Source organism: Anas platyrhynchos, chromosome 1, assembly GCF_047663525.1.
Source record: "Anas platyrhynchos isolate ZD024472 breed Pekin duck chromosome 1, IASCAAS_PekinDuck_T2T, whole genome shotgun sequence".
In the NCBI taxonomy this organism is placed as follows: Eukaryota; Metazoa; Chordata; class Aves; order Anseriformes; family Anatidae; genus Anas; species Anas platyrhynchos.
This window is the reverse complement of record NC_092587.1, coordinates 130,947,516-130,961,541: the sequence shown is the minus strand read 5'-3', so window position 1 is coordinate 130,961,541 and position 14,026 is coordinate 130,947,516. Positions and strand designations below refer to the sequence as shown.

At 37.5% G+C, this 14,026-nt stretch overlaps 1 protein-coding gene across 7 annotated transcripts in view; it reads right to left on the bottom strand.

Annotated features, from left to right (window-relative positions):
* ARHGAP6 (Rho GTPase activating protein 6) overlaps positions 1 to 14,026 on the bottom strand; it is a 317,079-nt gene that overhangs the window by 3,310 nt on the left and 299,743 nt on the right. For 6 of the 7 annotated variants that reach the window (XM_027447624.3, XM_038173015.2, XM_027447633.3 and 3 more), the window contains 3 exons: positions 9,686 to 9,783; positions 3,202 to 3,464; positions 830 to 910 (listed from right to left, as the gene is read on the bottom strand). In XM_027447624.3, the coding sequence (XP_027303425.1) occupies positions 830 to 910; positions 3,202 to 3,464; positions 9,686 to 9,783 (442 nt within the window). The remainder of the gene's footprint in view (positions 1 to 829; positions 911 to 3,201; positions 3,465 to 9,685; positions 9,784 to 14,026) is intronic. The other variant, XM_027447629.3, reaches the window with a different exon arrangement.

Genomic DNA, 14,026 nt, shown 5'->3' with positions numbered 1-14,026 from the left:
AGAGGTGCTGGGCACAAACTGGAGCACAGGAGGCTCCCTCTGAGCATCAGGCAGCACTTCTGTGCTGTGTGGGTGATGGAGCGCTGGCACAGGCTGCCCGTGAGGCTGTGGAGACTCCTTCCCTAGGGACACTCTAAAGCCACTTGGACATAGGCCTGGGCAACCCAGCCTGTCTGGCCCTCCTTGTGCAGGGCTTGGATCAGATGAGTTCGCGAGGTTCCTTCCAACCTCAGCCATTCTGTTATTGTGTGAACCTCTAATGTTTCTGATCTAAACTGTGTCTATTGCATTTCTGGGTGACTCAAGTACTTTGCTCTAACATAAAGCCTTACAGCACACAGCATCTTTCGATGCAGGAAGTGTTTCAGTCTTACAGTTTCTTTGTGAGGTGGGTGCAGATTGCAGGGAAAACAAAAGGCAAAATGGGTCAATAACTTGTCAAGACCATACTATTCCCAGGCAGAGCCAGAGCTTCCAGCCTCACAGGCTGTGCTTATGCCACTACTGCAGCTACTTTCAAGTCTCCACCAGGTGTCCAGCTTCTAGTGAGTTTTAGAACTACATAAAACTGTTTTCTGAAGTAATTTGAAGATGACTCTTTAAATTATCTTCTAGCAGCTTGAAATACTGTCACATTTGTAAAATCATTGTGCTTCTCTGTATTTTATTGAACAACCCTTTAAAAGTCCAAGATCTGGTAAGTGGCTTATGTACAAATTTAACTCTCGGCAACATGAGTTTTCCTATTTGTTTCGCTGTGATTTCTCAAAACATGAAATGTTTATGCTTTTATTAGCTTTGTGTTTAAAACTTCTGAGAAATTTCTGACCTGTAATTCCTGTATCTTTGCAGCCACTTTTCAGTGTTGAATGCCAGGTGCCCCAGATATCAAAATGATCTTCTGAAACATCTGAATAGGAAGAAGAGCAGGAAGAAGATGGTGAATCAGTACTTTTAAAATCATTATTTAAAAACACATAAATAGAATATTAAGTTGAATTGACATAAAAATTTATGTAAAATATCAGAGTTGATAACATATGCAACTGGCTTACTGTGCACCTAACACAAACAGAACAAATGTATTGTCTGCAATTACTTGCTGTTTCAGGTTCAGATCGTATAATGAATTTCGTGATCTGTCTATGGACAGGACACCTGAGCTTGCTGAGAGAGTGAAATTTCCACTGTCTTCTGCCTTAATGAAGTCATAGAATCACAGAATGGTTTGGGTTGGAAGGGACCTTAAAGATCACCTAATTCAAACCCCCCTGCCATGGGCAGGGACACCTCACACTAGATTAGGTTGCCCAGGGCCTCATTCAACCTGGCTTTGAACACCTCCAGGGATGGGGCATCCACAGCTTCTCCGGGCAACCAACCTGTGTTCTGGTGCTTCACCACTCTCTGAGTAAACAATTTTTTCTTAATATCTAATCTAAAACTATCCTCTTTTAGTTTCAAGCCATTACTCCTTGTCCTATCTGTACACTCTGTGACAAAGAGTTCCTCCTCAGCTTTCCTGTAGCCCCTTTTAGGTACTGGAAGGCTGCTATAAGGTCTCCCTTGAGTCTTCTCTTCTCCAGGCTGAACTTCTCTTCTCCAGGCTGAACAGCCCTATTCCCTCAGCCTGTCTTCATAGGACAGGTGCCCCAGCCCTCTGATCATTCTCATGGACCTCCTATGGACTCATTCTAATATATCCATGTCCTTCCTGTGTTGGGGGACCCAGAGCTGAATGCAGGACTTCAGATGGGGTTTCAAAAGAGTGGAGTAGAGGGGTAGAACCACCTCCCTCAACCTGCTGGCCATGCTTCTTTTGATGTAGCCCAGGATATGGTTGGCTTTCTGGACTGCAAAAGTGCATTGCTGGTTCGTGTTTAGTTTCTCATCAAATAACAGCCCCAAGTCCTCCTCCTCAGGGCTGTTCTCAGTTCATTCTCTGCCCAGTCTGTATTTGTGTGAATGGGAAATTTGTACAAAACAGGAAGGTTTGGTCAAGAAAAGTTAGTTCCTGTACTTTTTTAAGGAAAAGAATGCTCCCTCAAACAGCCCCACCAGCCACTGTAAGGCATGCTATAGCAACCTGCATCTTGGGTCTTACAAGAAAGTACTGTCACATAACAGAGATTTAATCAAATGCACATGTCACTTGTGCTGGATTCTAACCATTTTGTGCCATTTTTGGATTTAATCTGGCAGTAAAGAAATTTCCTAATTCATCATGGTCAACTTTGTTATGCATATTACAGTCCAAAAGATGGTTAATACGATAAAGCTTCATGTAATTTCCTGTTGATAACTTACTAGAAACCTAACCACATTTTGAAACCTATTCAGAGATTTAGATGCTGAATACATCTAAATAATATCCAGTGGCATTTATAAAGTATACAATTGAGATAATAGTCTAAATCCCATTAATTCCAAAAGGGAACTTAATCACCTAACCACTGCCTCTAAAACCAAATGTTTTTTAAAATGCCACCAAACAGTTATCTGTACCACTAAGCACTGACATTCCTTAAAGTTTGGCTTACTACACATGTATTTCATGGTAGTAGTTATTAATAATTTTTTTACATTTTAAAATGAAAATCATCTGAGAGTGCAGGTGAGCCACCAGCTTTAACAACAGTTCTTTACAGAAGAAATCATTCAGGTGTGCACTCCCTAGACACGTATGGAAATTATGGATCCCTGCTCTAGTATTGCTAGATGTGTTATTGGTAACAGATGTAAAGCTGTGCAGCTCAGCTATGTTCTACGATGCAATGGAGTTGAGGTCATTCTTTTCAATTGGAGAAAATTTACAGCATGATGTCTTAAACTCAGGTTTTTCCAAAGTCTAGAGCATAACCTTGTAGGTATTACAGTCCTGCCAAGCAGCATTAGAAAAAACAGTCTTTACAAGGTTGAAGAGCAGGACATACAGAGTTCTGCTTTACTAAACAAAAGCTCCAAGTTTCGACAAATGCCACACTAGGAGCATCCCTAGCAGCTGGCTAAGCTAAAGAGGAGTTCTGAGCAAACACTTAAAGCACAACAGGAAAAAAAAATTAAAAAAAAATCATTTCTTGTGAGATTGTTACACTACAATAACCTCAACTCTTGATAGCTGACAATATAGAGCCGACACTTTACAGATACTTCAGAAGCCTATGTTGGTCACTTAGAAAGTGGAACAGGAGCAGGATATACCTTTTCCAGCCTGTGATGCAGAAGAATTCTCCTTTGTCTTAGGCTGCAAATGACCAACCAGGGTGTACTGTTCAGGCACCCTGTACAGCTTATCTGGACTGCGGGCAACTTCTTCTTGCGTTGCCATCAGTGAGCGTTCAGAAAGTACTGGGGAGTTGTTGTCGTACGGGGAGACATCTCCGCTCGAAGCTTTGTTGGAGTCTGTGGAAGAGTGTCTTTCTCCTGTGGAGTAGGAACCTTCTGACCGCAGCATCTCAGGACTTCTGGGAAATATTGTTAAACAAACTACTGTTAATGAAAAATGCTTTATATTCACAGCTACAGGTGCAGTTTGACATCATACAGATAAAATTAAATGCAAAAGTATGATCACAGGTGCTGAAATGAAAACACTTCAGAAGCAGTATAGACGTGAATTTTCCATGAGTAAAACTTCTGCCATGAAGTGGCCAGCAGAGGCCACTAAAAATCAAAAGATGTTGCTATCATGAAAAAAACAACGAAAACCACACAATCATACACTTCACCACAGGAAATTAAACAGTGAATCAATTCCTTATGTTACCTTGACAATTCTGCTTGTTGCAACAATAAATCTGAGGGCATGATGGGGAAGATTAGTTTGATGATAAGCAGTATGCTAAAATCACTTCTTCCATTCTAAAGGAATACACAGTCACTGAAATCAAATACTTAGCTCATCTCTAACACTGTGAGAAGGATCCTCCTCTAGAGACATCAGAAGGTAAATATTCTACAGAGTACTACTATCGTATTTCTGATGGAGGCAGCAAACAATTGGCTCTGGCAATAACTTCTAGAACTTCTTTTACCATTTCAGCATAGACTGCATTTAATTTCAACCAAAAAAAGAAAAAAAAGAAAAAAGTACACGAAACACCCACCAAAACGTACATCCCAGGCTCAGAAAGAAACCCCTCTTTTTTGAAAGTGTGTTGGGGACACTGAGGGAGATTTCTTGAACTGTTACTGTTTATTATGTAGACAGGAGGCAATCTGTAAGCTATGGAACCTCCCAAAGCATATGTAGAAATACTCTGTAAACAAATGTACTTTTTTTTTTCCCCTGTTGTATGCCCATAATTTATATTTTTATTACTCCTTTTTTTTTCATTTCTATGAACCTTGATCTTTGTTTCTTAGATGTTTATCTTATGCTTGCTGTTCTCTTGAACAAAACACTTTTTATCAGTGACCTCACATAAATATCTGCTCTGATTGCATGTGTTAATACAGAGGGTCTTTCTTGTATACTGAAAATGGCCAGCCCTTCTCAGAGTCAAATCCAAAGACAGCTTGAACTCAGTGAGCAGCCAAAGTACATTATTTGTTATGGAACAATAACCCTCTTTCCAGACAAATGAAGTAAAACTGAGGAAGGAAAATAAAGAAAACACACAGTGGTAAGACAGGCTAGCCACAGCAGACTAAAGATTAATACACAGATACTGACAAAACTTAATACCACTTTGAAGCAGTGTTTTTTTTTCCCCTTATTGACTTACAAGTGCTGTGTCCCAAAACATAAAATATATACACTCGACATCATGATTATTCTGTTCTGTTTTTCAATATTCTTTTTTTTTTTCCCTTTAGTGTAAAAGGAACCATAAAACATTGGGATTGAATTAATAATGTTTTCTCCTAGTTATCTCCCAGCAAGAAAACCACCACTGAACTGATCCTGAACCTTAACTGGGGCCAACTCACAAAACCAGAGTTGCCATTTAGCTAGGCAGCACTGTCCCAGGCACTGTCCCCTGGGAACAGCATGGCTGGCATGGTAATGTTGGAGAGTCATTAAAACTAATTGTAAATCATGCCTCAGCTATGTAACTTCCCATCTCAGCTTCCCAGATGAAGACGAGCACAGGGTGAATTAATCTACAGTCACAAACTGAAGCCACAGTATTTAAACTGGATTTTAAATTTGTAAAATGCTATAACAAACTAAAACGCTTCTTTCTTTCTTTTTCCCTTTTCCTTAAGTTCTTAAAAAACAAAACAAAACAAAACAAAACAAAACCACACAACCAAAACCAACAAAACCAACACAACAACGAAACACTTAAGCAGTGAGTGTGAGGTAAAATGACATGCATATAAGCAATGTCTCAAGGAATTTTAAGAGAGTCAGAAAGATCTGTGAGGAAAGGGGAAAACTGTTGGTATCTGCAGATTTCCTGTGACCAAAAGTCTTTCTTTCCAGCTTTCTAGACTGAGTGTGATCTAAACCTCATCCTGTTACCATACAGATTTGCTTAACACTTACACTGACACCAGTTAGGCTTATCTCATGTAAATCTTTGCAGGACCAGAACCTAACTATGTTGCACAGGGCAATGGAGGTATCAAACCATTTAGCCATGGCAAGGTAACACAAGGAAGGAGGGGAAAGAAATGCAAATGAAAGAATGTGGGAACAAAAACTTGAGCTTTGTGAAACACTGATTAAATGTCTTACCTTGAATGATCTCTTATAGTCTAGCTTGTCTCAAGACAGAGCTCCTGATAAAAATTTACTTAAATGGAAACTGTCAAGTTTTTGGAAAGGTCCGAACATTCAAGTTTTTAACCTCATTTACTATTTCTGCTAGTAAACTCATGCAATTATTTACATCTAATATCATTTTCAAATTTCTTTAGAAAAAAAGTCTTAAAGAAAATGCCTGTAGACTCTGCTAATCTTGTTCTAAGAAACCATCAGAATAGATTAAATACTATTCAGCCAGAAATTGATCTCATACACTTGCTTTACATACATAACCTTAAGATGATATTTAGGAACAAAAGTCTTTGGCTTGCAGCTTTCCAAATAAAACATAAATCTCCATATGTTCCTTAAAACAAAAATTTTGCATCTGATTTGTTTACAGTTTTAGTTAATTATCAAAGAGATATTAATTAGTCTTCTCCTACATAATTGTGAGACTGCCTACCTATATGTTGGGGAAAAAATAAATATAGAGGCAAATGTAAATACTGCTTAGGATACACACCTATATGCAGCCTATGAATAAGGGCAGATTATGAGTCCCATTAAGAATAATAGAAAATTGTGTGTTACTAAAGGTGAGAAATGGGAAGGCAAGTGAAATATTTTCTACAGGTTTTGAACTACATTATGGAAAAGATTTAATAAGTGGTTAAGTGCATGCATCTGACTAAAAGGTTTGAAAGCTGCAGAAAGAACTTACACAGCACTCGTTCAAAAATACTATTTCAGATTCCAAAACAAAAATTGACTATGCTGTTAAGGAGTTTTGAACTGGCATCCTTCTGAATTTGTCATCCACCAGAGTCTACAAGCATGGGTGACTTGCAAAAATGTTAATAACAATAATTACTTCTACTGAGGACATTCCTACTTTTCCATTGGCATCAAGGCCATCAAAACCAGAAATCCCATTTTAGCTTTGGCAGAAATACTTTTCTGCTACAACTTAAAGTTTCTGAGAAGAAAAACAATTATTTCTTATAAGAGGCAAATCATACAGAGTTTGATGGCTTGGCAGCATGAAGTAGCAATTTCCATATATATTGGAAGTGCCACCAACAAAACAGATTATTGCAGGATTATGATGTGGTTGCTACTGTAACAGGATAGAGTACCCAATGATTCAGGAAGCCTCTGTGTTTAAACATACTGGAAAATTAAAAACTATTATAGAAACTAGTATGGAAATTTTTAAAAAATAATAATAATATGAAAATTAAAAACTACTGTATGGCCTCATCTTGGGTGCCACAAGTTTTGGTGAGCAACCCAAACCTACCGTTGCTATAAAAAGCACTCGAAAATTGCACAAATTTAAAACACATTTACTCTAAAATTACTCTGGATCACTCTGTATCTAAAATAACTCTAAAACACATTTATTCTATCTACTAACCATGATAAGCAATAAATAATCATAAGAAACATTTTATTTTTTGTGTTAGTTTAAAGATGCTTCATCTTACAGCTGGAAACTTCAAATTCCATTGTCATCAAGCCAACATACAAAAACGTTGGGAAAGTCATCCACAAAAGCAGACTTCATAATTGCAGCCACTGGTAATTAGTGCTTTACCATGACCAACTTCCATAAACTCCCTGACACATCAATTCATGATGCTCAACTCTTAAGAGAACTGAAATATGAGGAACAACTGATTTGTCCTCCTTTGAGGAGGAAAAGAGATTGTTTTCTATTAGATTAGAACCAAGAAAGCATTCGCAGTAACATCAAAAGCAGAGATGCAAGGGCATTTGCAGAAGCAGGACCTTCAGTGCAAGAAATATAACATTAAAGTCTTGAAATTGATTCCACACACTGTGTTATGCAGCCAACCAGCTTTTATGATGAAGATTCTCTCAAGAATATCTAAAGTTTTCTGTTCCATGGGTCCAAATTTGGAATGCGCTCTTGAGTATATAATCAAGGAAATTCCAGGAGTTGTACGGACATATTTTGGAAGCTCATTGTTATGAAATCAAGACAAATATCTCCTTGTTTTCTGCTTTCTCACACTTCTTACAGGAAAAATAGCTAGCAAATATGTATCCTCAAAACTGATATTATGTCCTGAAAAAGATTAATCTCTTAAGAGCATCACACTTCTAGCGATAACACTAAGCAACATTCACTCTAATAGCCTGGAATATCTTAACCAAGAAGTTGCAATCACAGTGAAAACATATTTCATTAACATTAAGAATAAATCGCTTACATGATACCAGAGTAGAAGACAAATGAGAGATAGCAAGCTTTCCTATCTCATACCTCATCTGCCAATTACTGAAAACACAATAAATTGGTACTAGTGTAGCCATAATGCTCCTATTTGGTTTAGTAACCTTTTCTTACAGTTGTGACCAGCTTTGCACAAAAGATCTATTTTTTCCTGTAGGTGTGCATATTGACTGAAAAGTAAGGAAGCTAATGGAAAGGTCAATTAACTTAAAGGAAACTGGATCTAACAATAACCTGTTATATCTGCAATGATTTGTGATGTAAATTTATGCTCGATTAGTTTGTGAATCCACGTGAGATACAATTTTATGTCTTTCTATTACAGACAGTGAAATCCATCATTATTTTTTTTATAGGCTTGTGTCACAAATATGATCATTTCAAACTAAGAGCTTAAAGAAAAGTCTCTAGAGAGTACCATATTATTACCATATGTCACGTGATTTTCAGTGCCTCTCCTAACTGCTGCCTTAGACCATGGCAAGTGTGAAACAAGTGTAAAAGACAATTAATAACTAATTATCTGGCATTTCTTGTGAATTAAATATATACATGGTTAGTTGATGTCAGTCAGACAAACTGAAATTATTTCTTAACTGTAGTACACTAAGGAAACACACACAGACAATTATCACAGATCAGATGATATGTGATAATTTGCTACTGCATGTTATGTATTCATGTGGCTAAACTAACATCCTTCACAACACAATATATTCTGCATGTTATAAAGAAGCCTTTTTCCCTCATGTATTAATTGTACTATTTCTTTCAATACATTCTCCTTTAAAGCTAAGCACACTATTACCTCCAACAGTACAATGTTCAGAGGGAGAGAAAAAAATCATAGCTGACTGTACAAATTCAATTTTAACTATATTCTGAATGCACTAGGCACTTTCCACACACACACAGGAAGACAAAGCTCAATCTGTCCCAGAGAGCTTAGAGTCTAGGAAACCTCTTAAAAGTTACTTAAAACAAGCTGGTCAAATTTTGTAATTTTAGGGTCTGGCATATTGGGATTCACTAGAATAAAGGCAATGAATGTGTGTCCCTTGAGAAAGCCAGGAGTCCTGTTAATCCAAATGTACAAAGTCACAGCATTAAGGCACACGGGTGTAGGCATACATAAACCATACACAAAGTTAGAAGATGTTATGTAACATAACTGCAACACAATCATAGTGACTGGTTTGATTTTTTTCTCTTAATGTTTCACAAAGCATACAATTAAATCATACTCAAAGAGTTTCCATACATCCGCTGTTGCAGCAGTTGACTTCTTTTACAATGCCCTACCTAGGTCACAAGTGTATACAATAGGAAAAGAACAACAAACCGGCCAAACGGCTCGCCGTGACCATGTTAAGGCACTCTAGGGTGTGTTTCAAGGATACCGTAATACAAGCCTCCTGTTACTGAAGACTACAGCAAACCCAAGACATGAACCAGCTGATTACTAGTATACATCCTGTCAGTTAATAGTGTCAGTTAATAGTTAAAAATGCAATCTTTACTTTGAATCGCGAAACAAGGTTTGTCTTTAGAAAACATTGTACAAGAGTCATAATTTCTTTGGCAGAGTCTGTTTAATGGGGAAGATATTTCTACTCCACTGTAGACAGTGCATAAAAGCTGTGGAAAACTACAACCTTTTGAATGCTTCCAGTGGGAGATAGAAATTCCCAGCAGAAACAGGGATGATGAAAAAACAGATTACTCACGATGACTGGGAAGCTTTCCTCCTCAACAAATAGTCCACAACATCTGGGTCAGTCTCTAATAGGCTAATAAGAACTTCATTTTGTAGGTCAGGGGAAACCTATGAAGACAACAAAAATACTTAATTGGAGATTAATAACTTTTAAACACATTCATTTTTGTACTATGCTGAAACTAAAAGATCAAGTACAGTTACATTTACAGAGAGTATATTAAAATAAATATTCAGACACTTCCACTTAAATGAGAAGTTTCATGTAACAGATGCAGTAGGACTGAAGATTGCTTTGTACGAAGTCAAATGCTGATTACTGTTGAATATCCTACTAGTACCCAGTTGGGTATTACATCTGATAACAAGAGTGCAGTTACTTATGTATTGTACTCTCAAAAACGCCAATTCAAGGTCCTTATCTTCTAACTCCATTCAAAAATCTAGGGATATTCATACATCTCCATTCCAAGCAACTGTACTTCTCTTGTTCTAGAAACAACAAGAGATGTAATTACAGAGGAAGGAGAATGTTTCTTCATATATTCCATGGTATTTGGCTTATCTATGCCCCTGAAATATGGAAATTTCATGGTGACTGCTATCTCTGAAGTTCTTCCATTGTTTTATTTCAGTGACAGCTGCCTAAGGTCAACATTTTTCTAAATTAAGTCTTAAAAACATATAATGTTCAGATATCTGTATGGCCAAATCCTGGGATCGAGACACATTTAAATTCTGCTTAGGGCCTATTGGAACTTGAGCAGTTCGTGCATTTTCATTCCATTGATAGACCTTTAGTGGTACTTATGTCACAGGAAAATGAGAGCGTCTATCCCTCTTATACCATACTACTACAGTTATACGTAGAAACTATCATAGCTATTCTGTACTTGGGAAATACAGTATGGATAGTTATAATGAATCTGCCTGTCTGATGTAAAATTGCTTAAATTACAAAGTTTATCTGTTCACTACTCAGGTTAACAAGTAGGTCCTGTTGGATCTCTAGCCACTCTGGACTTTGGATAATAGCAAGACTCAGCCAGAAGTTGTGCCATCTTCCTCTGGAGTTTGGCTTTCTTATTTGCAAACTCCCTCTAGTGCACTTTATATGAAGACAAACCTTCAAAACACTTGAAACCTTCAGCTGTTGAAGGATATAACATCTCCTGGGGAGTTGGCACTCCAAAATCTTCCCAAGTAAACTTTGTGCTTCTGGTTGCATTTTATAATGCAATCAATCTTTGAGAGAATTTGCCGACATCACAGTCGAACATTTAGCTCACCCATCACAACACTCAAACAGATCTGAGAAACCTGAGCTAACAGCTCAGGTTCACTCATGACGGATGGAACTGGAGGCAAGACAATCTCAGCAAGGGGTCATCACTTGTGCAATCTGCTTCTGGTTGCAATTTGTCAGAGCCTGTATCTTTTGACCTTCAGGTCAACGGCATGGGCCATTTATTCTCCCCGACATTTACTGGGAAATAGGAATAGAATTAGTAATAGATTCCCCAGGGGAATGCCTTGGTTTGGGAGGTATTTAGGGAATTACATTACAAAGAAGGCAAATTACTTTAAAAAAAAAAAGAAAAGAAATAATTTGAAAATAAATGAAGATATGCATCATTTACTTCAAATTGATCCAAAACGTCTATGAAAAATTTGTGTGACTATGACTATTTCTTTAAAAAAAAATATGTTTGACCTCTAAGATGGAGAAATTTCTTACTGATGGCCATTGGTATTATGGTCTTTAAATACATTATGTTCTTTTTATAGGAACACATTTTTGGAAACCTGGTGCCCTGTGACTTGTCTGTTCAGATAGCCTTTCCATACAGTAGATTTCACTCCAGATAAAATCTGGGGGAAAAGCAGAATTCATGTCTTTTTGTATGTAACTATTCACCTTAGTATCAAGTTGCTATACATGTAATAATTTACTGACTTTGTCAGAAAAAATAGAAATATATTTTCCATGACTTAGAAGCAGTCTTTCATTTCATAAAAATAAAACTGAAAAAAGTTCCAACACACTGAAAGAATGTACAAAACCCAAACTTAACACTTAATCAAGTTATAGGACTTTTATCTGCGTGAATGGGGGTACACCAATCTATGATCCTTTAACTGGATTTGTACCGATGGTCTCCGTTGCTAGTTGTTTGGTTTGGGGTTTCCTCCTGTGAAGCAACTTAAATCAATTTGGTTAACTAACTCGCAAGTGTAGAAATGATATTCATGTAAGTGTCAATTTAAATTTTTAGAGAATTACTAAATAGGTATCTTCAGAAGATGTTACAGAGCTGAAATAATTATTATTGAAATAACTGCTTAACTGGCAATTATGTCTGAGTAGATGGATGAGAACCTGAAGTTCATGGACAAGGGTAAATACACACAGGAAAACAAGGCTCTGCTGAAATAACAGTTTTTGCACCTGCTGATCACATACCTGGACTGATTAGTGGGCTTGGACGCTCTCAGATGTGCTGTACAATCAGAGATATTCTGAGATTCTAAGGTTGGGTATCACAGCTACTGAGGCACAGAAGGGTGAAGGAACCTTTGTAGTCTTTGCTTTGTGCCATCCCTGTCTACTGAGTTGGTACAGAGAGGCTATATGACTGCCTCCTCAGTGGGGAGGCCATAGTAGACTCTAACAATAAAAACAATAAATTTCAGACACTATGTTAGACACTCTTCTTTGCAGCAGAGATGGATTTGGGTACTGGATGATATAAATGCATGACTGAGCTGCTAAATGCATAAATTCATCCTTCATGCCCAGCTAAAGCCAGTGAGGCAAAGTGTGGTCATGTTCAGTCTCCCTGAATCCAATTTCTGGGCATTGTTCAGAGACTAGCAAAAAGCAGTCCCACAATACGTACTTATGCATCCCTGAGACTCACTGAAATTGATAGGAATTGGATATTAAGGACCTTAACATCAGGGACTTAACAGCAAGGTCAGCATCTTTTATGCTGAATTCACATGTTTGCATATTAATGATGTTAATGGTAATTGCTTTAGGAATAAAAACAGACCTTGATAATCCCAAGTTGTTCCAAAAAACAGAGCATTTCACTGATAAGTCAGAGTCATTCTGATATGAACTACATAGCATGTGCTGTATTCCTATGTTTTCTTTCACAAATGGGGCTTCAGTTTCAATGCTGAAGTCAACTGGAGTTTTATAACTTCCCCATATACAACAGAAAGAAGAAAAAAAAAAAAGCACAAAACCACCTTGGCATCAATATGCTATATGTTATAGCTGTAGCTGGATCCTCAAGTCCAGATGTTTCTCTTTTTTTTAAGTAGCACAAATGTCAAGTATAAACAACACTCCTGGTTTGGCTCCACTCCTGTGGGTTTGGAAGATGAACTGCTTGCTGCCTGATTTCAAATGATTGGAATTCCAGTACAATGTAATGTACAGGTCTTTTCCTTTCCGTGCATCAATTACCAAAGGATGCTCTGGGTTTATTATCTTCAGAATGCAAAAAGTCTCCCTGTGCTGCCTAATTTTTTCATGCTAACATGAAAAGTTGACAGCAAACTCTCATAGAAGTTTTATAAAAAAGCAACCATGAGCAATTTGACACAATCCTACAAATCAAATATCACATGCAAGTCTAGACATTAGTCCAGAAAACAGGCAGAACTTGCCAGGTTGTTTGTTAAACTATGGCAATGGGAAGAGTAAACGCACTCAGAGATGCTCATCTGTTAGGCACTTCTGTAATTTCACATCAGTGTATTTCAGCTTTCAGGAGGGCATCTGAGACAGGTTTGCCTCTCTCTCACATGCAGATAGCCTTTTATTTTTAAATCTGGTTTTAATCTCTCTCCACAATATGAAAAACTGCTCTAGAAAACAAAAGAGAACTTCTCTTTTTTTTCCATCATTGCATTTAATCTTCAGCAAAAAATGCAAGCATTGATGAGGTAAGGGAATAAATTTGTCAAAATGAAAGGAGACCATATGTAGGTTAGTCTTATCCTAAGCCCCACTTTTTCCACACTGAAAGTCTGGACATGAGCTTGAAGTACGATGTGCTGAGATGTCACTGTGCTGTGAAGTGTTCTTAAAGAGAAACAACAGTAAGTACATGTATGTTTCTAATATTGCAAGTATTCTTATTCAAATATTATTTTAACCTTGTTAGTGCCATCCACGCTCTGGGCCAGCAGAACTGCTCACAAGAGTGCAGTTCTGTCACTTTCTTTTTGTGCCGTGGAAGTAAAACTAGCACCTAAAGTTTCCCCAAATTGGGTAGGGGGTTGAAGTGGTGGAAAGAGGAGACAGAGAAAGAGAGAGAGAGAGCACCTCACTAGA